This window comes from Rhinatrema bivittatum, chromosome 14 (assembly GCF_901001135.1).
Source record: "Rhinatrema bivittatum chromosome 14, aRhiBiv1.1, whole genome shotgun sequence".
NCBI lineage: Eukaryota > Metazoa > Chordata > Amphibia > Gymnophiona > Rhinatrematidae > Rhinatrema > Rhinatrema bivittatum.
Genome location: NC_042628.1, coordinates 80,911,448 through 80,936,269, shown reverse-complemented (window position 1 = coordinate 80,936,269; position 24,822 = coordinate 80,911,448). Strand labels below are relative to the sequence as shown.

Here is a 24,822-nt window from a genome sequence, read left to right as displayed (position 1 = left end):
GTGGTAGCCTGCATGTGAGCTTGTGTGTGTGTGTGTGTGTGAGGGTAGGAGCCTGCATAGGAGCTTGTGTGTGTGTGAGGGTAGGAGCCTGCATAGGAGCTTGTGTGTGTGTGTGTGTGTGTGTGTGTGTGTGTGGGAGGGTAGGAGCCTGCATGGGAGCTTGTGTGTGTGTGTGTGTAGGAGCCTGCATGGGAGCGTGTGTGTGTGTGTGTAGGAGCCTGCATGGGAGCGTGTGTGTGTGTGTGTGTGTGAGTCTGCATGTGTGTGTGTGTGTGTGTGTGTGTAGGAGCCTGCATGGGAGCTTGTGTGTGTGTGTGTGTGTCTGCATGTGTGTGTGTGTGTAGGAGCCTGCATGGGAGCTTGTGTGTGTGTGTGTGTGTGTGTGAGGGTGGGAGCCTGGTACTATGAGCTACAATAATTGGCAAGAGGATGAAATAAAATGCTGAGGTGATCTGCATGGAGCAGATTGAAATGATTGCATTATGCTTCCAAGAAAGGCACCCAGTTACACTTCCACTCTGAAACTCCTGCTGGGCATACTGGAGGGGCCAACATTTAGTACAGGCAAGTGGAAAAGGGTAAACAGTGGAGTACCTCAGGGATCTGTGCTTTTTAATATATTAATAAATGATCTGGAAAGGAATACGATGAGTGAGGTTATGAAATTAGCAGATGATACAAAATTGTTCAGAGAAGTTAAATCACAAGCAGACTGTGATACATTAAGGAGGACCTTGTAAGACTGGAAGATTGGGCATCCAAATGGCAGATGAAATTTAATGTGTACAAGTGCAAGGTGATGCATATAGGGAAAAATAACCCTTGCTGTAGTTACACAATGTTAGGTTCCATATTAGGCGCTACCACCCAGGAAAAAGATCTAGGCATCATAGTGGATAACACATTGAAATCATCGGTTCAGTGTGGTGCGGCAGTCAAAAAAGCAAACAGAATGTTGGGAATTATTAGGAAGGGAATGGTTAATAGAACAGAAAATGTCATAATGCCTCTGTATTGCTCCATGGTGAGACCCCACCTTGTGTACAATTCTGGTCGCCGCATCTCAAAAAAGATATAGTTGCAATGGAGAAGGTACAGAGAAGGGCTACCAAAATGATAAAGGGGATGGAACAGCTCCCCTATGAGGAAAGACTACAGAGGTTAGGGCTGTTCAGCTTGGAGAAGAGACGGCTGAGGGGGATATGATGAAAGGCTAGCACTGCACTTGCATGTGGCTTTGCCCGTTGTGACTTTGCCTCTCTCTTTTACTTTTCTTTGGTTTAATGTATCCCCTCCCCACTACCTGTTTTTTGTAATTTCCATTCTATAGTTTCAATGTAAAGCGATATGATGTCTCTATGAATATCGGTATAAAAGACTCATTAAATAAATAAATAAATAAATAAATAAAATTATGAAAGGACTTGAACAAGTCAATGTAAATCGCCTATTTACTCTCTCAGATAATAGAAGGATTAGGGGGCATTCCATGAAGTTAGCAAGTAGCACATTTAAGACTAATCTGAGAAAATTCTTTTTCACTCAGGGGTAGATTTTATAAATTTACGCGCACACGAACAAAAGTACGCTGGATTTTATAAGATACACGCGTAGCCGCGTGAATCTTATAAAATCCGGGGTTGGCGCGCGCAAGGGGGGGGTGCACATTTGTGCAACCCGCGTGTGCCAAGCCCGGCGCACGCTGCCTGTTTCCTCCGAGGCAGCTCCAAAATTGGAGCAGCCTCGGAGGGAACTTTCCTTCCGCCTCTCCTCACCTTCCCCTCCCTAACCCACCCCCCGGTCCTATCTAAACCCCCCCCCCTACCTTTGTTGGCAGATTTACGCGTGCCGAAAGCATGTGTAAATCTGTGCGCGCCAGCGGGCTGCTGGCGCGCCATCACCCGATCCAGGGGCTGGTCCGGAGGCCTCGACCACGCCCCCGGGCCAGCGCCACGCCCCCGGTCCCGCCCCTGACATGCCCCCTCCCACCGCTTTTACGAAGCCCCGGAACTTGCGCACACCGGCGGCCTATGCAAAATAGGCCGCCGGTGCGCGAGTGCCCTGCACGCGTTAATCTGGCCGGATTTACGCGTGGAGGGCTTTTAAAATCCGGCCCTCAGCGCACAATTAAACTCTGGAATTTGTTGCCAGAGGATGTGGTTAGTGCAGTTAGTATAGCTGTGTTTAAAAAAGGATTGGATAAGTTCTTGGAGGAGAAGTCCATTACCTGCTATTAATCAATTATACTTAGGGAATAGCCACTGCTATTAATTGCATCAGTAGCATGGGATCTTCTTAGTGTTTGGGTACTTGCCAGGTTCTTATGGCCTGGATTGGCCACTGTTGGAAACAGGATGCTGGGCTTGATGGACCCTTGGTCTGACCCAGCATGGCAGGTTCTTATGTTCTTACTTGTTACAGACAAAATAACAGTATCAGGTAAATCAGATGCAGTTTATGAATCAGACATTGCTGGCAGAAGCAGGACTGAGGAAGGGCAGTTTTCCACAAGTAGTTTGTGCAGGTAAATTGCTATTTACTCATTTCCAGTGCTAAGAAAAAATTGTAATCCCAAGTACAATCATGAAAACTGCAAGTTCTCACCTTAATTCCATTGAAACCAGTCTTTTTATGCAATAAAAAGTTTAATTTAAACTTCTCTGTGTTTCTTGAGACAATGTACAAAGTGCTAAGAAGGAAGTCAATGTACAAAAGTATTTAGCTGAATAACTTGTAAATTATATACGGCTAAATGTAAACATTCGAATGCTGGGGGCATTTTAGCTGGATTTTTAAAAAAGGCATCCCAGGGGCATTTAAGACAGGGTCAAGTTACAAGTTAGGTTACTGAATGTTCAGAGGCAGCTGCTTCAGGTACATGAATAACTTTACCACTGCCTCAGAGCAGATCTAAAGTTATCCAGCCACATGTGGACGCATAACTTTTACTGTAATCTTCTACATTCAAAAACATATAGCTAAGGGCCCCATCCCCCCACCTCCCAATGTAAAATGAATGATTCCTTCCGCCCCTAATGAAAGGTGACCTCCGAACCTCAGACTGCAGTTCCTCCAGATCCAGTGCTGCTCATTCAGCAACGCTGGGCGTGTAGGCCACCATCATAGCTGTGAGATGTTTCTGACACGTTCCCAGGTAACTTTATACCTCCTTTCAGCTACATCTGGAGATATTCAGCTAATTCCAGATGTCAGAATTAGTAAGTTATTCGGCTAGCTCGTTCCCGTCCCAGAATGCCTGCAAAACAGCTCTTACTTATGCAGCTAACTTAACTTCTTGCTGGATTATCACTTATCCAGCTGGTTAAGTACTAGGGATGTGCATTCGTCCACAACAAATGAGGCAATTTCAATGAAATTGCCTCATTTGTCCTGGTTCGACCACCCCGAAAAATGAAGCGGATTTTCCCGGGGATTTAGCGTGCACTAACCCCAAAATTCGGGGCGGCTGAAAAAAATCGACCCGAACCGCGGGAAAACGAAACCTCCCACGGCGGGCTGACAACAAAGGCCGAACCAATAGGTTCCGCCGAATCGCATCTCTAATAAGTACCAAGGGTATTCAAAGCTCGCCATTTGGCTGGATAACTTGGCTGTATCTTGCTATTAGTTTTTTGCCCTCTTACCATCACCACCTGGCATCTCCCCTTCTGCCTTTCCTAGGGAAAATGGAATATAAAAAGGAAATAAATAAGATGTAGCCTTTTTACCTATTTATCCATTCAATGGGGACATCTTTCTCTCTTGTCGGGTCTTAGATTAGGATCTAATGTTTACATTGTGGTAAAATACAGAGCATCCTAGGGGGATTAGCAAACCTTTTCTCAGCACTGTAAATGAGCTTGCAAATTGCTGTTCCTATGTCTCAGGAAGCAGAGTTAACCTCTGCGCCATGGACCATAATCATGAGCACCAATGGAGCCACTGGAATATTTCTGCCCCTATATCCGCTCCCTGGAATGTGATAAGGTCTCTGTGCCAGTGATGCCAGCAGCCCTCCAAGCCATGACCAACCCCACTTCAAAAACTGTGGTACTCAATGAGCCCCTCACCCCCTAACCGTGATCCTCATTCTGTAGCTCTCTAGAACACCCCCCCTTGGAAAACGATTTGAGCTTTTTGATCCCCATCCCAGAATACACTTGCAAATTCAAGTGCCCCCTTTCACCCATCTAGATCACTACTCACTTGCATAGAAGGCCTCCTGGTCTTCACGAGGAGGGGGCTGGTTTTCAGCCTCCAGCCATGGCGCCAAATACAAACTGGTGCCACAGTCGCTCTAATCTTAACAGCAAAGCCAGACGGCCGAACTGTCTTCTGGAGAGGGAGACTGCCATTAGGTTTTTAGAGGCCTGAATATCATTCGCAGCGGGGGTTCCAAGAGGGCTGCCATACCCCATTTATCTTCTTGGTGGGTGGTAGCCACAAATGCCTGATCATCTATTGTGGATCTGAGAGTTTCTGAAGACCTGTAGGTTTTCTGAGGAAGCTTTGGAGAGAGATGCAATGAACCCGTCATCTTCCCAGGGATAATGGTGGATCCCAATTATATCCTGGAGTGGGGGCGAGGAGAGCTTTCCCTGTACTACTCATTAGGTTGAATAATGCAGGAGAACCTCATCTGATACATCTGGCAGTTTTAACACTAAAGCATAGGCCTCAAGGACAGAATTTAGCAGAAGGTTGGAATCCAAGGATCTTTGGTCTCCTTTCAATTTAGTCAACTATGTAAGCCTGAAACAGTGTGTGGAGGTTACTTACTCCAGTTCCTTGTTGATCTGTGAGTCTGAGATCTTCGCGGCCATGTCATCGGCCTTCTTTCCCACCACGGACACCTGCTCCCAGAAGCTGTTCATCGTTTCCTCCCACTTAGACTTGGGCTCATCTCTGAAGAGGAAGTTGGCCTGACACCCTGGTGAGGGGAACCAGGAATTAAACGGTTAAAAGCTTCTGTTACTGGGGGAAAGCAGAGTGTGCAGATCACAGGATATATGGAGATAAGAAACAGGAAAGAAGGCAGTGTGCAAAAAAGTGGTTTTTTTTATTTGTGTTTATTTTTCATTTTTGTTCATTTTGACTATTAAAAACGAAATACTAAAGTATGAGAAAACACTCTGCCAAAACAACCCTGGCACTAACCAAGTTTAAAAATTGAAAACCTGCCCCCCTCGCCACCCTGGGTCTTCCCCTGCTCACCCACCCTCTCCAGATGCTTCTTATGCCTCCCATGGGGTCTCCAAAGTCAAAATGATGTAGAAGTGATCCCCAGTTACAAGGGGGATCGCCTCAGGGCCGACTCAGTGGGACAGGAATGACTGGGAATCGTTCATTTCCTGTTTCAACTTTGGAGATCCCATGGATGGAGGGAAGAGGCATCCAGATGGGTGGAGGGTGCATGGGGGTTGGATCCGTTTTTACACGTCATGGCCCTGTTATTTGTATAAATGCTATAAACTCAAGAACAGAACACAATACAAGAAATTCCACCAAAATTTGTTGATACAATAAAATGAATCATATAATGACCTTCATAAGGACGCTGACTGGTGCATCAATAGGTATAATCAGAGATCATTTTGTTTTTTTTGTTGCAAATGTCAAACATCACTTTTCTTCTTCTTTATCAGTTAAATAAAAACGTTGTTCCCATGCCCATAATTGTAGGTCAGTTTTATATGGGGTTTTTTTTTTTTTTTTTACTGCAAATAAAGGTTTTCCTTTGCAATTGTTCCATGTTGTTAGAAAAAGAATGCACATCCTTGGAAGGGAAAGGTATAGGGAGCGTACATTACTGTGAGCCTGTTCTGAAGGTGCGCCACATAGACTTCTTTGCTTCCAAGCACAAACTTTATTCTCTTGGCTTACTTAGTAACAGAAACACATCTGCCTGCCCCCTAACCGTCAGTCTTCACTGAAAACTTTGCCATGACAATAAAATGTGCCCCCGAAGACCTGAGCTGGATTTTATCTGAACTCTACCGAGGTACGGGTGGAGAGGAGGGTATAAGGTGGTACGATGGGGGCAGACTACTGGTTATAAGATGTGAGTGGGGGAGAGAATGAGAGGGGATCAAGGATGAGTTCTGATCATTATCAAAAAACGTTAATCATAATCAAATCTTCCTCAGCACTTTTAGACAATGCTATAGAGCTATACAATGAAAAGAAAAGCTATTATGGGAAGGAGTACATATATACATATATAATAATGCACGTGAACACACTCATAATGATATAAATAATAATGCTGAACTCTAAGTACTATGAATTATAAAATTAATGGTCTGATGATGAATGTAGGGGACCTGTGTGGTTGTTTTATGCTTGAGGGTACTTTTAAGTCGTTGCTTATGTATTTTTTTACGTTGGTTTTGCTAAACATCACTTCAAAACTTCATGTTGAGAAAGCAATATAGAAAAATGTTAAATAAATATTGATAACCTTAGGAAAGGACAGAATGATAGCAATAAGCCTAAAACAAAAGGCGTTATACCTGTGAGCAGGAGTGCAGCGAAGAGCAGTGCAAGGGGCTTCATGGTTCCGCTTTCTGCGAGCCCTGAAACAGACAGACAGACAGACATTTATCTCTGATCGGAAAGCTTGCACACAATGCCCTCACGATGTCCAACGTTTCTTACATAAAATTGTCACATTGACATAAACAAACCTATGGTCACTGAAGCAGCACGTTTATGTATTACAGAGTAACACGCTTGTATGAAATATTATAATATTATGCTTTTCCTTAAAATTATAGTGAAGTTAAATCTTTTGCTCCCAGTCCAACTTTATTTCCTATTTTCCTTTCTCTCTCCTTCCCTCCCTCCCTCTCCCTTCTTACCTCTTCTCTCAGTCCTTTTCTTGTTTAAGTGTGCAGTTCCTCTTCTTAAATACCTCCGACACCACCCAGCCCTAAACTATAAAGCGAGGTTACTTCTGGTTACTCTGGGGAAGCTCAGCTGTCAGCAGCCTGGAAGGGCGAAGTTTATTTCATAATCAGAACAGGCAGTACTTCTCCTTTCAGAGAAAGTCCATAACCCCTTCCCTGCCCCTGAATGTCTTCCAGCAGGCAGAATTCAGTGAAGGTCAGCTGGACGCAGAGATGACCAGGAGGGGATGGGACAGAGGTATCTGAACTCAGGAGTGGACTGGCAGAGATAAAGGGAGAATGGTTATTTACCCTAAGACTAGGAGACACGCAATGAAAGGAACAGGCAGCACATTTAAAACAAATTGGAGAACATATTGTTTCACTCAAGGCACAATCAAACTGTGAAATGTGTTCTCGGAGGATGTGGTGAACGCAGCCAGCATAGCAAAGAAGCTTGGACAAGTTTCTAGAGGGAAAGCCAGAAATTATCCCTGGCAGTGAGAACAAGGAATGATCTATTCTTTGGGATCCATTGAAACGCGTGACCTGAATTTCCCCCTATCACATGGCATTTTGTTATGTTCTGAAGGAGCGCCCTGTCAAAGGTCAAAGTTTAAGAGGACAGAAGGAGAATACAATTACTGAGATAGGTACCAGGTTTCTTCTGCATTTTACAAGGATCTCTCCACGCGTGGCTGAGGCTCTCAGCAGATCTTGCATGTGAAATGGAGCAGGGTCTTCTGTAAGAGCTCTGACAGACCTGCAGCTCAGCTTTCTATGCTTTTAACTGGCAAGAATTACATGGACTACATTGGTGCAATTGCTACAGATACTTTTCCTTTCATTATTGTCCCTAGGAAAAACTACCGTGTTTCTCCGATAATAAGACAGGTCTTATATTCTTTTTTAGCTCCAAAAAATGGTTAGGGCTTATTTTCCGGGAAACACGGTACCACCACATGGCCGACCGGGCCGATTTTATTTTGGCTGCCCACCCGAAACCCACCTCAACCCTTCAAATGTACTTCATTGCAACCCCCCAAAAACTTGCCGAAATTCCCTGGTGGTCCAGCGGGGGTCCCGGGAGCGATCTCCCACGCGCAGGCCGTCGGCTGCCACTAATCAAAATGGCGGATGGCCCTTTGCCCTTTCCAGGCCATGGCCTCTGTCCCATGGTAGGAGCAATGAAGCAAATTTGAAGGGTTGAGGTGGGTTTGGGGTTTTTGTTTCTTTGACAACCCCCCCCTCGGGACTTTCCGTAAGTCTTGGGGGGGGGGGGGGGGGGTGGAACCGCGCGTCCACTTAAAAGCTAGGACTTATTTTCAGGGTAGGGTTTATTATCGGAGAAACACGGTACCTCTGAGATTCGTGCCTGTGGGTACCTCTTCCAGGCAGAACCACGCACGTAGTTGTGAGAATCCAAAACTACTCACGTTGGTGCCTCCCTGCCCTAACCCTGCCTACAGGAGTCCCGCCACAATATACAGGTAAACGCGCGTGCATTAAACAGGTTTACCCACGTACAGGTGAATCTTAAAAGCCTGGTTTGCACCAACGGCAGGAGATCGGCGAGTCTGTCCGGCCAGCGCCCGCCGCACGCATGCATCTTGCAGTATCAAGAGGGGCGGGACATGGGCATTCTGGAAGCTAACATGAAATCTGCCTGCATTTACACACACAAGCACATGCCAGGCTCCCTTCACATTTCACTACTGCTGGGGATGGGTTCCTAGTAAAATAAAATCTAGGCTGGGGTCTGGGAAGTCTTATCCTTTGCCTGGGTGAACTGTTAAAACTGGCACCTATGTGCGTGCCCACACGTACACACATCCAGCCACTTTTATACCATGCGCGCTCACATCCGTTGGCACAAACTGGAATACACACGAATATCTGCGCCCACCAGCTCCGTGCATAGGTACAATTCAGAGACCCTTTCTGCAAAGCTCTATTATACCCATGAAAAACACCCCGAAAAGTTCCCCGCTGGTTGAAAAAGGTTTTTGATGGTCTGTCTTATCATAATTAATAATACGAAGCCAAAATGTTTCAAATTCCTAAATGATTGAGACATAAAACTAATCAATAAAAAGAATTTAGTTTATAAAACTAAAGATGAAAGCTGCCTAAGATTTCTCAAGAAGCAATAAACAGGAGTATAACTTCTTACACATCAGGACAAAGGTCCCCTCCTTCCATGACCTCCTTCTTACCATGAGAGCATGAGCTGCTGGAGCTACAGCTTAAGACACCTTCTGATATTCCAAAACCTGACGCCACCTTCTTTATGCAACCTCGTCTGCTGGACCTGCGGGTGAATCCAGGAACTGGTGCCACAGTGGTAAGAGGCTTGGCACATTGAGAACGAGGATCCGATTCTTGCTGTAAGTGCTCCCCAGAGTTCCCACCTCTTCCAGGCCCATGGTCAGAGCCCAGGCACTGAGAGCAAACTTGCGATGGCCAAACTCTAAAGTCACTACTCAACGTTTTAGGCCTCACTTTAGACTAAGGCTTCCCAGACCTGCTCTGGGGACCCCCGTAGCCAATCGGACTTTCAGCACCTCCTCAATTTGCTTGTCATGGAGACTCAGTGTATGTAAATGTATCTCACGCATATTCATCGTGGATCTCATGAAAACCGAAGTGACAGTGGGGCCCACCGGACAGGTTAAGGAAGTCTCAGGAGCTTCCCCCTCTAGTAGCGTTTAAACATGTGGAAAGGATGGAAACATGTTGAACCAGAACGAGGTAGGCAAACAACACGAATGTACAAATCAGAGAGGGTCTTACATCCATGCAAAATCAGACCAAGGGGGCTCAGAAGGTGGCAGTGGACATGCGTAGGACGAAGGCTCCTTTCGGTGCCATCCGATGACTTCACTCCCCTGTATCGTGGCTAGTTCAGAGAATGAGGCGCGATTAGGATTGTTGTAGAGTGGTGACGGGCCTAGGCTTGAGATATCACATGAAGGACACGGGGCAGGAAGGTGGGGCTGGTTTAGGCCAGGGATGGCGAACTCCAGTCCTGGAGGCCAGGTTTTCAGGATAAGCACAATGAATACGCAGGAGAAAGACCTGCATGCACTGCCTCCAGTGTGGATATCCTGAAAACCTGCCTGCGAGGACTGGAGTTTGCCATCCCTGGTTTAGGCAATGAGAAGTTGTGTGCAAACGCCTGTAGTAGCAGGAAGGCAGAGCATCTTAATGGGAGCAGATTGGACTGGGCAGCTGGTCTCTCTCTTCCATCATTTACTATTTGCTAATTCTGCTACAGCCTGGAAAGTGTCGAATACAAAAGTTTTCATTAAATGATAATGTGGCAGGCTGGTGCCTGAGCTTTTGCAGAGATTGTCTCCAATGAATTACAGACCATTTCTTTTTCTAACACCCCCCTCGCCACATCATCAGCCAACGTGGAGCTGAAGGGACTGTAAACAGGACAGAGTCCATGGGCAGCAGCTTCTGCCAAGCCACCTCTCACTCTGGCAAGCAAGAGAGCATAGGTGGACAGGGTGGAAAGGGAGGGAGGCAGGACAAGAAAGCCTGTGGAAGAGGAAGGGGGAGAAGTGAAGCTGCTAGCGGGCGTAAGTTAGTGCTTGTTGAAGTCCATGCCGAGGTTTCTGGCTTTTCACCCTACGTACACAAGTAAAACACATTCAGGTCAAAGGGCAGTGTGCAGAGACATCAAAACAGGCAGCTGGATAAAGGCAACCTTTGCTACGAGAGAGATGTGAAATCATCAGCTACGGAAACTGCTGAGTAAAGATCCAAACAGGACAGAAACAAGGAAACAGACTGTGCAATCCCGTCTCCTGGCCCAGCTTTTGAATCGCTGACTTCAGAGACAAGGAGGGAGAGGCAGCACACAAAAGTTCCCCTTTCTGAAATTAGGACAAGGAAGTTTTGTGCATTTATCTGAAAATATTTACAGCCAAGCAAAACAATACAGAGCTACTAGAAGAGCCACAGCTAATTATTTCACATTGGTTAACCAAAGAAAGATGAACTGTACATAGAATATATAAAACTAACATTTTAATCAGGAACTGATTCACTAAGCTTTTCTCCTACAGGAACAGAAAGGACAAAATCCTTTACAAATCAGACCCTTCATTTGCAAACTCTGTTGTAAGGCGATGGCCTATGTGCCAGGCTCATTGCCCGGTTTCTCTTAAGTTTGTGTCTTTGCTCCTGCTTTCTCCTTCACTTCCCCCTCTCTACTCGTATCCATCTCTTCACTTCCTCCCCCTGCCCCAGTTCCCTCTCACCTCCTGCCCCAGACGTGTCCCATCTCGCCAGTGCGGCAATCTTGCTGCAGATGTAGAGAAAGACCCTGCCCGTGAAGGAGCGACTGCAGTGTAGGCACAGGGGGATTCCCGGTGCTGCTGCAGGACTGCTGGAAGGGGAAAATGGAGGACGGACAGCCCAGGGACCCCGTGGGCCGTCTACTGCCATCTCGTGATCCTCTGCAGCCCCAACACCAGTACAATGCAATGCTAACTCTTTTCCCCCCATCAGTAACCTGTGACATCTGACTCTTCACTTTCCCTGCCCAGAAACCAGAGAGAGCGAGCTGACGTGAGAAATAAGCCTCTCCAGCACTGCTCGCCCACTGCGCTTGGACTAAGCAGAGGTTTGTGGGGAAAACATTCAGAGGTGACTACTGACTTAATCTGGTTATGACTCTCCTCCACACAGCATAACAATTTATATACAAGATTGTGCTCACACCTACGTTCCCAGCCCAACTGTTAAATGCCAACGCTATCCACTACAGAAAAAAGGTTTCTTCTATCACAAAGATCACACTCCGTACATTTCCTGTCTGCTAACATCAGCTTAATAATAAAAACCGTTGTATGATCCATGGTCCATATTTAGCATCAGATGCAGCAGCTGAAGAAAATGGTTCCTAAACAAACAAATCTGTACATATCCACATTTAATGCAGCCCCAATGACTTCCAACACTTTTGTTTTTGTCTGTAAGAGTTCTGTTTCCATAACTTATACACATGATTTAAATATACAGTCTCATGCAAAAGGACTGGTGCCAGCTGCATTTCCCATCCAAAAATGCTCTTCTTCCATCGCTGGCCCACAGGCAGGGTGGGATCAGACTGGTGAGGGCAGGAAGTGACGGGGCAGGTAGGGATGTGCAAGTGTCCAGTCCATCCGGGCATAAGAGGAGGAGCAGCAGCACGGATGTGCTTCTCGGCATTGCTCCAGCCCCAAGAAGTCCCAAAACCTTCACATAGCCCCACAGGATGAGAAGAAAAGCAGGGTCAGAGAGCAGCCAAAAAAAATCTGCTATCAGATTGAGACTCCAACCTCCCAGTGTAGGTCTCATATCAGCCTGCAAAGAGTGCACAGTGGATATTTATGTATTTATTGCCATCGTACCAAGGCCTAATCCCCACCACTCAGAAATCAGGGAACATCTATCCTCCTCACTCCGCCAGCACATGGAGATGCACAGCTCTATGGCTCACATCTAGGGTAGCGCCAGCAGTGCCATGAAGCACCATCACACAAAGGAAGGTTTCACCTCCCCTGTGAAAGACAGACTTACTGGCAGCCCCAGTCTACTTTACTACAGGGACGCTCCCTGCCATTATCATCAGGCAGACCTCTTCTCTCTCTTGCATGACAAGGATCTCACCCTCTCCTGCCTGTCAGATTTCCAGCCTTCTCCACCAGCACAGGAAGCAAACACTGGGCTGTAGGCTTGGGGTGTGCACTAAGACAATCATCTTAAGAGGCGAGGGCCAAGAAGCCGGACTTATGTCTGGGAACTGGAATGTGAGTGGTAGGTCAGTCATAGTAAGAGCTTCAGGTTTGGAAAGTGAATAAATGAGCAGAGAGGATTCTGGATGGAGGGCTGCCCCTGCTGCCAGGGTAAATGCATAACAATAGCAGTAACTGCAGGAGGGTGTAGGAGGTGTGGGGGCAGCGGCAGCAGCCAGGAGAAGGGATAAGAGTAGTACTAGAGCCATACCTAGCCAATCCCGGCTCCAGGCTCTCTAATGCAAATAGGATTCAGAGACTGGAGGCTCAGTCTATGCCATTAGATCTTGCCTGAAAAGCAGAATGGTTAGGTATGCATCCACAACTAGTCTGTGTCTGGTGGAAGTGAGAGTCCTGGCGAGACAGGCAGCCATCACATCTATCAGCTTTTAACTCCTTGAAGAGTGGCAGAGTAGCAAATCAGCCACAGTGACTTAGACTGCCTACAGCAGCAGAGCAATGACACAAAGTGGCGCAGTTGGAAAAGGCAGAAAGTGTTCTCACGTGTCAGGAAGACACATGGTAATGGGACCTGGGCCTTCGTCTCCAGTGCTAACACTAAAAGTACAGAAAAAACAGAGCACACCACAGCTGGCTGCCAAATGGGCTGAGTTCTGGTACTGCACACACCTCAACCACCTATGCCCTCATAAAAAATAAAGATCATAAAAAATAAAGATTAAAAATGGAGCAGATACAAGAGAGGAGGAAAAAGAGGAGAAGATGGGCAGCAGAGGATTAGCCAATGGTGAGGCCAAAGCCACACTGGAACTTGTTCTTCTTATGGTTGAGAAAAGCCCCCATGCTTAGCATCAACGGCAGTGGTGGCAGCTTCTTCTCTAGCGTTGCTCCTACCACCCAGTTACTGTCCACCGAACCTAAGGACAAGGGAGGGAAACAGAAGATTATCCAGAGCCTCGGTCAAACAAAGCAAAACCAAGAGGGACGGGAAAGGAGACTCGAACATTTCATACTTAAAAGATCAGGGAGAAACAGTCACAGAGAACACAAATTGTATATTATCGTCTGAAACGGTCGGTACTGATAAGGACTAGCATTTGGGGAATGCAACAGACCAGTAGCACTAATGCATGATCCTCCTTTCTAGGCCTTCCTCAACTAAAATAGACTTTGCCACACACCGAAATTCAACTGCCAGAGTAGAAAAAGAAAATTAGGTTCTTACCTCTGATAATTTTCGTTCCTGTAGTACCACGGATCAGTCCACACTCCTGGGTTTTGCCCCCCCCCCCCCCCCCCCAGCAGATGGAGACAGAAGTTTACAAACAAAACTCCGCCTTATCTAGGCTGGTGCCACCTACAGTCTGGCAGTATTAGTCAATATCAAAGCAGAATGGATCCCAAATAAGACACCAAATTAACTATGTACAGTAACTGAACAACAGCAACCGGATCACTAACTCCCAACTGGAAACAGGACTCGAGCCACCGATGGCAGCACATACAGATACTGAGTTTAGAATAAGAGAAAAAGACAATCAATGTGGACTCTCCTTGCAGAACAAAATGGGCGGGACTCTGGCCTGATCCGTGGTACTACAGGAACGAAAATTATCAGAGGTAAGACCTAATTTTCTTTTCCCTGTACATACCCGGATCAGTCCAGACTGCTGGGATGTACCAGAGCTGTCCTCAACTGGGAGGGGAACCGGAGAGTCCCACTCAGAGCACCCCGGCTCCAAAATCCCCCCTGTCTGGCACCTTAACATTCAGCCGATAATGACGGGCGAATGTATGTAAGGATTTCCAAATCGCTGTTCTACCAATCTCCTCTGGTGATACATGGTGGCAGTCTGCCCAGGATGCGGCCTGGGAGCGTGTAGAATGGGCACATAGCCCCTCTGGCAGAGACCTACCCCGTAACAGATAGGCTGAACTGATCCGCCTCCTTCAACCAGGGAGCAATGGTGGTCTTGGAAGCAGTATTACCACTACAATGTCCACTCCAAGCACAAATAGATGGACGGACACCCGAAAGGCATTGGTAACCTCAAGGTAATGTAGTAACACCCGGCGGACATCCAACCGACGCAAGACCTTGACCAAGGGATTCGTATCGCCCAACTCCGAAAATGAAGGAAGTTCTACCGTCTGATTTAAATGGGAGGTAGAAACCACCTTAAGTAGAAGGAAGGCACCGTACGAAGCGACACCCTCGTCTCCGATATTCGTAAAATGGGCTCCCGACAAGACAGAGCCTGGATCCCAGAACCCCGTCGTGCCGAAATAATCACCAAGAACACTACCTTCAGCATCAAGTCCTTTAATGTGGCCTTACGAATAAGTTCAGAGGGAGCGCTGCATAAGGCCTTTAATACCACGTTCAGGTTCCAGGAAGGGCAAAGCCCAAGGAACGGTGGACGTAAATGCTTAGCACCCTTAAGGAAACTAACCACATCTGGGTAAGACGCTACAGACACACCGTGAAACTGACCACGTAACGACGTCAGGGCCGCTACCTGAACACGCAAGAAACTACAGGACAGCCCCGTCGACAAACCATCTTGAAGAAAAAGTAAGATCTCAGGCACGGATGCACGCGCAGCCACCACGTCGTGAGCGATACACGTCTCAAAAACCTTCCAAACCCGCACGGAAGACAACGATGTAGACACCTTGCGGTACTCTAGAAGAGTTGTCACTACCGCATCCGTCTACCCCTTGACTTCAACCAACGCCTCTCAAAAGCCATGCCGCTAGACAAAAGCGCTCGGCCTGGTCGAAACACACGGAACCCCGATGTAGAAAATCCAAAACATACAGAAAACAAATGGGCTCCTCCAAGGCCAGGTTTCGGAGATCCGCAAACCAAGGGCACCGAGGCCACTCGGGAGCTACTAGCACCACCGCCGTCAGGTGCACCTCTATGCGCCGCAGCGTCCAGCCGATGAGAGGCCAGGGGGAAAGACATCAAGTAAGACATCCGTCGGCCATGGTAACACCAGAGCATCCACGCCCTCCGCTCCAGCTGCCCTGCGACGAGCAAAGAAGCGTGGAGCTTTGGTATTTCTGAATGTTGCCACTAGGTCCAGAGCGGGTGTCCCCCAGCGTGTGCAGATAAGTCGAAATGCTGCGTCCGCGAGTTCCCACTCTCCGGGATCTAGTAGATTGCGACTGAGGAAGTTCGCCTGAACACTTTCCACCCCGGCAATATGCGAGGCCACAATGCAGCTGAGATGTCGTTCTGTCCACGCCAGCAATTGCCGGGCTTCGAATGCCACTGGTTGGCTCTTGGTGCCCCCCTGACCGTTGATATAGGCCACCGTGGCTGTACTGTCTGACAGGACTCTGAACACCTTGACACGAACCAAGGGGAGAAAAATCTGGAGTGCTAGACGAACCACCCTGGGCTCTAAGCGATTGATGGACCAAGCCGCTTCTTGTGGGGACCATGTCCCCTGTACCGATTTTCGGAGGCAGACCGCTCCCCAACCGTACAAGCTGGCATCCGTGGTGATCACTGTCCACAAGGGAACCTCCAGTGGCACTCCCCGACTCAAGTTGCCTGGACATAGCCACCAAACCATGCTGGTCCGAGCAGACTGCGTTAACGGTAAAGGCAGCTGAAATTGTTCCGACACCGGATTCCACCGCGAAAGCAACGCGGACTGTAAGGAACGCATATGAGCGAAAGCCCAGGGAACCAAGTCCAACGTCGAAGTCATGGACCCTACCATCTGAAGGTAATCCCAGACGATTGGCATGGGTGTGGCTAATAAGCGCCTGGCTTGACTCTGTAACTTGCTCGTGTAAGAGCTACCATTCCCTGATGAGCATCGAACAATGCTCCCAAAAACGCCAGAGATTGGGAAGGAACCAGGTGACTTTTGGCCGTATTGCTTACCCAGCCGAGCTTTTTCAACAAGTGAATCACCCATTGAACCGCTTCCTGACAGAGCCGCTCCAACTTTGCCCGAATCAGCCAGTCGTCCAGATACGAGAGTACCAGAAAAAATTCCTTGTGAAGATGCGCTGCTACCACTACCATAACCTTGGAGAACGTGCGAGGTGCGGTGGCAAGACTGCACGGCAAAGCCTGAAACTGGTAATGTTGACTATCACGGCAAACCTTAGGAATCGTTGGTGCTCCGCCCGGATCCAGATATGAAGGTACGTTTCTGTGAGATCCAGAGAAGCTAGAAACTCTCCCTGTCGCACCGACGCGATCACGGACCTTAAGGTCTCCATACGGAAACGAGGTACTCGCAGACACTGGTTGACGCTTTTCAGGTCTAGAATCGGACGCAAAGTTCCTTCCTTCTTTGGTACCACGAAAAAAATGGAAAACCGGCCTCTGCGAAGCCCGTGTGATGGAACCGGAACAATCGCGCCGAGGTCGCGAAGGCGATGCAGTGTGTCCCGTACCGCTCATCGCTTTTCCGAAAACTGCAAGGCGATACCAGAAAAAACACTGGCGGGGCTGTCGCAAAAAATCTAACACGTAACCTCGACTTATCACCTCTAGGACCCACTGATCCGAGGTTATCTTAGTCCACTCCTCGTAAAATTGAGACAATCTGCCTCCGACCACTGGTACCGAGGAGTGGACCGGCTTCACATCATTGTGAAGGTTTACCACTCTCTGCATTCTGACCGAACTCTGGTCGGCCAAAGTGGCGCCCGCGAAAGGACTGCGAGTACGTCTACTGAAGGTTGGCATTATGACGAAAGGAGGAAGCCGACCCTCGCGAAGTCCGAGGTCTGCGCCCTCCCTGAAAACGGGCCGAGGAGGAAGAATTCCCTCTAGATCTAGGCCTGTCCTCCGGAAGTCGATGAATCTTGTTCTCGCCAAGAGTCTCAATCAGGTTCTCCAGTTCCTTTCCAAACAATAACTTGCCCTTAAAGGGCAACAAACCCAACCGAGCTCTAGAGGACAAATCCGCTGCCCAATGGCGAAGCCATAGCAAGCGTTGCGCAGACACCGCCGAGACCATGGTTCTAGCAGAGGTACGTAGTAAGTCATAGGAGACATCCGCCCTATAGGCAATTATGGCTTCTAAACGCCCCGCCTGAAGCGCTTCTTCTCAGGAAAGAGATGCATTGGCTAGCAATAGCTGAACCCACCGAAGGCCTGCTCGCAAGGAGAAATTACTACAAATAGCTGCACGGATCCCCAGTGCCGAGACTTCGAATATCTTCTTAAGCTGTATCTCCAGCTTTCAATCTTGTAAATCCTTGAGAGCTGTTCCCCCGGTTACCTGCATAGGGGTCTTCATAGTGACCGCCGCCACTGCCGAATCTATCCTCGGGACCTTCAACAGCTCCAACGCAGACTCAGGTAGAGGATAGAGCTTATCCATGGCTTTAGCCACTTTAAGTCCCAAATCTGGGGTGTCCCATTCCGTGAAAAGCAAATCAGACGCCGAAAAACGCAATGGAAATGCGGATGGCGGACCTCTCAGGCCCAATACCACGGGTCTGTCGCCCCCAGACTGGACTCTACCTGTGGTAACTGGATGCCTAATTCCTCCAGAATCACCGGGATGAGGGGCGCCAGCTCATTCTGCCGAACAAGACGAACGACCTTGGGGTCAACCCCATCCATCCCATGGTTACCACTCAGGCCACCTGTTGACCGCTCACTGTCCCCCTCAACCCCCCTCGAGGGTTGGGACGGCAGGTCCTGGTCCCCCTGTGCCTCCTAAGGGTCATTCCGTAGAAGTATCATGATCCCCCTGCGAGCCCCGTAGCCTGGAGGGCCGGGGCCGGGGCCCCCCCCCCCCCAGCGGGATCCGATGCCTTTCCCTGGCCAATGGATGAGCTTTGAAAACTTTGTGCATTACTAGCCCAAACTCTGAGGAAAACAACAAAATCGGGTGAGCAAACTGCGGGGTCCCCCTCAGGGATTTCATCCGCCTTAGAACAGTGTGGCCGCGCAGGTTTGTCCCCCTCAGGGACCCTGCGCTATGGTGATCAACGCAGCGGCAAATCCTGCTCTCCCTGATCTGACGGAGATGCGGACCTCCCTGCATCCGGAGGTAACAAAATGGCGGACGTCCCCGCCGACAGCGAGCTCAAAATGGCGCCCGTTCCCGCGCTCCGCGGGAACGGACCTGACCCGGACCCGGGCTTGCTCCCCGGCCCTGCTACTCCGAACGGCGCTCGCCCCCGTGCTTCGTCCGGGATCGAAGATGCCCCTTTGCCCCCTGCCATGATAAAACTTAGTATAAGGTGGATAAGTCACTAAGGCCTGGCACTCGCTGACCCTGCGTACCTTCCAGATCAGGTACTTCAAGTCACAGGTGAAGCAGCGGCTCAAAGGGAGCTTTCATCAGCTGAGGTAACATCACACTGAGGTCCCAAGACACAGTGGGAGACCTTAGGGGAGGCTTCAATTAAAGCAGGCCCCACATAAAACATACAACTATAGGCAGTACAGAGATGGGTGTACCATTTACATGGTGGTGGATGCGCCAATTGCACTAAGATGAACTCTAACGGAGTTGGTTTTTAAGCCAGCCTCTGATAGGTGTAGAAGGTAATCAAGCAGTTTTTGTGAAGGGCAGGAGAACTGATCTAGAGCCTTCTGCTCACACCACAGGGAAATCCTCCTCCACTTCAGACCATAGGACTTTCTAGCAGAAGGCTTTCTAGAGGCCACTAGGCCCCAAGACACATCCTCTGAAAGATCAAGCGGCTGCAGGATTAACCTCTCAACATGCAGGCTGTGAGCGACAGGGCCTGGAGCTTGTTATGCCACAGCCTACCTTGATCTTGCCTGATGAAATCTTGGGAAGTCCCCAGCCTGATCGGTTTCCAGATGAACTCCTGCAGGAGTGGAAACCACACCCATCTTGGCCAATGAGGGGCTATGAGGATCATAGTTCCCCTGTCCTCGTGAAGCTTAAAGAGGGTCTTTGCCACTAAGGGAATCATAATAACATAAGAAATGCCATACCGGGTCACACCAAGGGTCCATCAAGCCCAGTATCCCGTTTCCAACAGTGGCCAATCCAAGTCACAAGTACCTGGCAAGTACCCAAACCTTAGATCACAAGCTACTATTGCTTATTAATTACCACAATAGCAGTTTATGGATTTAACCTCAAGGATATGCATACAGAAGACTCTTGCCCTAATAATAGGCAAGGGCATCTGAAACTGGTATGCTGTCTGACTGGTACAGGGAGCAGAAATGAGGTACCTTCCTGTTGCAGGGGGATATGAACAGATCTACAACCAGGCTCCCCCAGAGGTGGAATATCTGATTTGCTACCCCCTGGTCTAGGGACCACTCCTAGGGTCTGATGGCTCGACTCAGCTTGTCTGCTACTACATTCTCAGCCCTGGCCAGGTACGTGACCCCTAAGCATCATCCCATGGATCAGGGACCATGACCAGATCGGGACTGCTTCCTGACACAGGAAGTATGATCCTGTGCGCCTCTGCTTTTTGACATACCACATGGCTACTTGGTTGTCAGTCTGAAATCCCATAGCGCGTACCTGATTGCCCTGAGCTCCAGGAAGTTGATATGACAGGAACGTTCCTGAGAGGACCACAGACCCTGGGGGCTGAGCCCATCCACATGAGCTCCCCACCCCAGGGTAGATGCATCTGTGTTTAGCACAATTTGAGTAGGGAGACTCCAAAAGGAGATCCCATATTACAGATTGGAAAGTACCCACCACCAGGACAATAAGTCCCTGAGAGGCAAGGTGACTCTGATACAATCCTAGAGGCTTTGAGTGGCTTGGCACCACTGTGACCTCAGAATCCACTGGGCTCTGTTTATGTGTAAGCATGCTAAGGGAGTGACATGGACGGTTGCAGCCATGTGGCCCAACAACCTCAACATGTGCCAGGCTGATGCCTGCTGGCTCTGTTGAACTTCTGCCGCAATGGTCGCCAAAGCAACAGCCCCCTGTTTCAGCAGAAAAGCCTTGGCCTGAGCAGTGTCTAGCAGGGCTCCGATGAAGTCCAATTGAGGTGATGGACCGAGATGGAAATTTGGATAGTTGGGAACAAACCCTAGTGACTCCAACACCCAAAAGATTAAGCACATGGACCCAATGTGTTCTTGACCAGCCAATCATCCAGATATAGGAAGACATGCACTCCCAGTCTGCGGAGATGCGCCACCACCACAGCCAAACATTTTGTGACGACACATGGGGCGGAAACAAGCTTGAATGGCAACCCCTGGTACTGCAAGTTCTGTTTTCCCACCATGAATCAGAGATACTTCCTGTAACCGGGGAAGATCTCAATATGGGTGTACGTGTCCTTTAGGTTGAAGGAGCATAGCCAGTCCCCTTTTTGCAAAAGGGGGATCAAGGTGCCCAGCGAAACCACCTTGAACTTTTCTTTTTTCAGAAACTTGTTAAAGGCCTTTAGGTCTAGGATGGGACGGAGTCCTCCGATTTGCTTTGGAATTCAGAAATACCTGGAGTAGAATCCCTGCCCTCATTGCCCTGGTAATATGGGCTCAACCACGCCGGCTGTTAAGAGGGAGGAGAACTCCACTGAAAGTACCTCCTGATATTGCTACCGGCCCTCAATATGGGCATGGAGGGCAATTTGGCAGGACACCCAACAGATTTAATTGGTAATCCTGGTGGATGATTGACAGAACCTACTGGTCCGCGGTTACACCAGGTCACTGGTTTGCAAAGAACTGCAGCCTACCCTTGACCAGAGGGTCCATCACCTCAGGTATGAGCGACTGGCTTACACACCTTGTGACCCAGTCCAAAACGCTGCCCCCGGGTTTGAGTGAGGAGCAGGCTGGGGCTTGGGAGCTCTCTGTTGCCTGGATGGCCGTGGGAGCTCTGATGGTGTTTCCTTCCTTTGGCAAAAGAAAGACTTCTTTGGCCCCAGCCTCAACGACTTCCTGGAGGAAGAGGATGGGTTCAGAGTACTGGTGGAGAGTTGCTGGAGGGTTTCTTGATGGTCCCTGAGTTGGGCCACAATATCTCTCACCCTATCTCTGAAGATTCTCTCCCGTACACAGCACGTCAGCAAGTCATTCCTGTGCCTCTGGTTGGTTTCCATAGAACAAAACTGTCGCGGTTAAGGCGTTACATTAAACAGAGTTTCTGAACATAAGAACATAAATATTAAATAGACAACAATAACTCGTCAAAATAACGTGAATAAATGTAGGGAATAGCTAAAAAAGAGGGTAGGCTAAATTGGGATAGAATTGGGATAAAGAGGGTAGGCTTTATGGGATTATACATGGTTAACTTTCTAATGGGATATAAACTGGTTGATTTTTGGATGAAGTATGCCACAGACCACACTTTCAACCACAAAGCTCTGTTGGCCAGCACTCAATGAGCTACAATTTAAAGACGAGAGAAAGGCACAGGCCACATTCATTAGGAAATCAGCTGACAAGACCACAGACAAAACAGGGGAGGTGAGAGCACAATTCTGGTTCCTCAAGGTATTGCTGAAGGCTTTGTTTGTATGTTTCGAGGTGGTAAGGACCCTTCACGGGAGGCAGAACGAAACATAAGATAGTCATTTAAACTCTGCACAGCCAACTCCATCCCCTCTCTTATACCTTCCAAGGACGCCACAACTTCCATAGGGATGGGGGCTCATTTAATCCTGGCAATGCCGAAATTCACATTAGGAGCACTGAGCCACTGAGAAAACTTGCCCTCTGCCTGGCTGGTCCACTGGGAACAAACCATTCTGATGCAATTATTTAATTTCTTTAACCTCTGCACTCAAAAAGGCAGCAAAAGACTTTCTATAGGAGGATCAAACCATATTCATGGGGGTTTCATTTAACACAAGTGAAAGAGTATAGAAAGGATGATCATCCTTACAAGTTCACAGCGTTTGACATTTATTCAAGGAAAACTCCTAAATCTTGAAATCAATCATATAATATAGTTTAAAAAAAAAAAGTCCCAACACGGACACAGTGTTTTGCCCCAAAGGCTGCGTTGGGAGGGACAAAAGGGCTGTAGTTCATGCACCTTAAAAAAACAGAAAAAGCAGAATAGTTACTTGCTAATTTTCATTCCTGTACTACCACGTATCAGTCCCAGATTGCTGGGTTTTGCCCCCTTTCCAGCAGATGGAGAGAGAAAAACGTGTAGAACACCCCCTCTTAGCCTGGTGCCACCTGCATCTCCTTGGTATAAACAGTATCAAAGCAGAAAACGACAAAAAAAATTGCAGATCAAGCAAGAGACAAAACAGGGAACTGTTGAACTGGCTAACGAAAAAGTTAAAAAAAGCGGAAGAAGAAATAAACATGTAGCCTTCTTCTGTTTTCTTCAGCAAAAAACAATCATCAGACCAGACTCTCAAGAAGAAACTAAGTGATAAACCTTCTTAAAGGGAGGATCAGTGGTACTACAGGAACGAAAATTAGCAGGTAAGAACCAATTTTCCTTTCCCTGTACGTACCTGGATTAGTCCAGACTGCTGGGATGTACCCAAGCTTCCCTACGCAGGGTGGGACTTTCAGAGTCCAACTCGAACACCACCGCTGCCAAAGCTGTTGACGTCCGGAGTTTGGACATCCAAACGGTAGTGATGAGCAAAAGCGTGTAACGTCTTCCAAGCTGACACCCTGCAGATTTCTTGCGGCGAAACTAACACTCAGCCCATGAAGCGGCCTGAGCGCAACGAGTGTGCCTTCAACATCTCAGGGTTAGGCCGGCTACGACAAATGTAAGCAGAAGAAATAGCCTCTTGCAACCATCTGGCAATAGTCACCTTGGACACTTGGTGCCCCTTTTTTAGCGCCATTTCACAAGACGAACAGATGTTCCGAAACCCGGAAAGAATTGGTGACCTCCAGATAGTGCAACAGAACCCTTCTAACATCCAACGCTTAAACTCCCTAGCATGCGGCGCCTCTGAATAGATATGAGAAAAGGCCGGAAGCTCCACTGACTGTTTCAAATAGGACGAGACCATCTTTGATAAAAGCATGGAACCGTCCTAAGAGACCCCAGAATCAGGAAATGTGCAAAAAAGGCTCCCTGCAAGAAAGGGCTTGAAGCTCGGCCACCCTGCGAGCTGAGCAATTAGCCACCAGAAACACAGTCTTCAAAGTGAGGTCCTTAAAGTAGCCCGCTTAAGGAGTTCAAAAGGAGCTTCACACAAGACCCTAAGCACCAAATTAAGGCTCCAGGATGGACAAACAGGACGGACCAGAGGATTCAAATGCTTCGCCCCCCCCCCAAAGAAAGTGCATGACATCCGGATGCGACGCCAGAGTCCTACCGTGAACCTTGCCTAGGAGACACCCCAAGGCTGCAACTTGGACCCTAAGGGAATTGAAGGACAACCCTTTCTGTAAGAACACCAGAATCTGTGCCACCGAGGACAGACGGGGAAGAATGCCCTGCTCCCTGCACCATAACTCGAATACCTTCCATACCCTAACATAAGTCAACGAGGTAGAGGGCTTTCGAGCTTGCAGAAGTAATCACGTCCTCCTGATAACTTCTCTTTCTCAATTGCCTCCTTTCAAAAGCCAGGCAGCTAGACAAAAGCGATCCGCCTGATTGAAAAATATAGGGCCTTGAAGCAGTAAATTCAGAAGATGACCTAACCTCAGGGGACCGTCCACTGCCAGATTGACTAGGTCCGAGAACCACGGGCACAGAGGCCACTCCAGAGCCACCAGGATTACTTTCCGTGAATGGACCTCTATCAGGCAAAGAATCTTGCCGACCAGAGGCCATGGAGGGAAGGCATAGAGGAGTACCATGGTCAGCCACGGAAGCACCAATGCATCAACCTCTTCCGCTCCATGTTCCCTTCTGCGACTGAAGAAACGAGAAGTCTTGGCATTCCTTTGAGTTGCCATCAAATCCAGATGGGGGAGACCCCATCTGCGAGCGATGAGGTCCATCGCCTCGGAGAGTTCCCACTCTCCGGGATTGATCCTCTGCAGACTCAGGTAATCCATTTGTATGTTGTTTGTTCCCACAATGTGTGATGCTGCCAGAAGGCAGAGATGCCTCTCCGCCCAGTCCATGAGTTGTTTCGCTTTGGCAGCAACTGGCTGACTCTTGGTGCTGCCCTGACAGTTGATGTAGGCCACCTTCATCGTTTGTCGGACAAGACTCGGACAGCCCGGTTGCACACCATCGGTACAAAGAGCTGTAGTGCTAAACGATCTGCTCTTGTTTCCAGGTGATTAGTAG

The 24,822-nt window shown here is 48.4% G+C and overlaps 2 protein-coding genes across 2 annotated transcripts in view; both read right to left on the bottom strand.

Moving 5' to 3' along the window:
* The window catches only part of LOC115075704 (apolipoprotein Eb-like), a 12,747-nt gene extending 5,731 nt beyond the window's left edge, over nucleotides 1-7,016 (bottom strand). Inside the window, exons 1-3 of the mRNA XM_029576345.1 lie at nucleotides 6,861-7,016; nucleotides 6,513-6,575; nucleotides 4,780-4,930 (exon numbers count right to left, since the gene is read on the bottom strand). Of these exons, the coding sequence (XP_029432205.1) occupies nucleotides 4,780-4,930; nucleotides 6,513-6,555 (194 nt within the window). The 5' untranslated portion in view covers nucleotides 6,556-6,575; nucleotides 6,861-7,016. The remainder of the gene's footprint in view (nucleotides 1-4,779; nucleotides 4,931-6,512; nucleotides 6,576-6,860) is intronic.
* A 3,867-nt stretch (nucleotides 7,017-10,883) lies between these two features.
* The window catches only part of TOMM40 (translocase of outer mitochondrial membrane 40), a 53,249-nt gene continuing 39,310 nt past the window's right edge, over nucleotides 10,884-24,822 (bottom strand). The window contains exon 11 of the mRNA XM_029576344.1: nucleotides 10,884-13,554. Within this exon, the coding sequence (XP_029432204.1) occupies nucleotides 13,415-13,554 (140 nt within the window). The 3' untranslated portion in view covers nucleotides 10,884-13,414. The remainder of the gene's footprint in view (nucleotides 13,555-24,822) is intronic.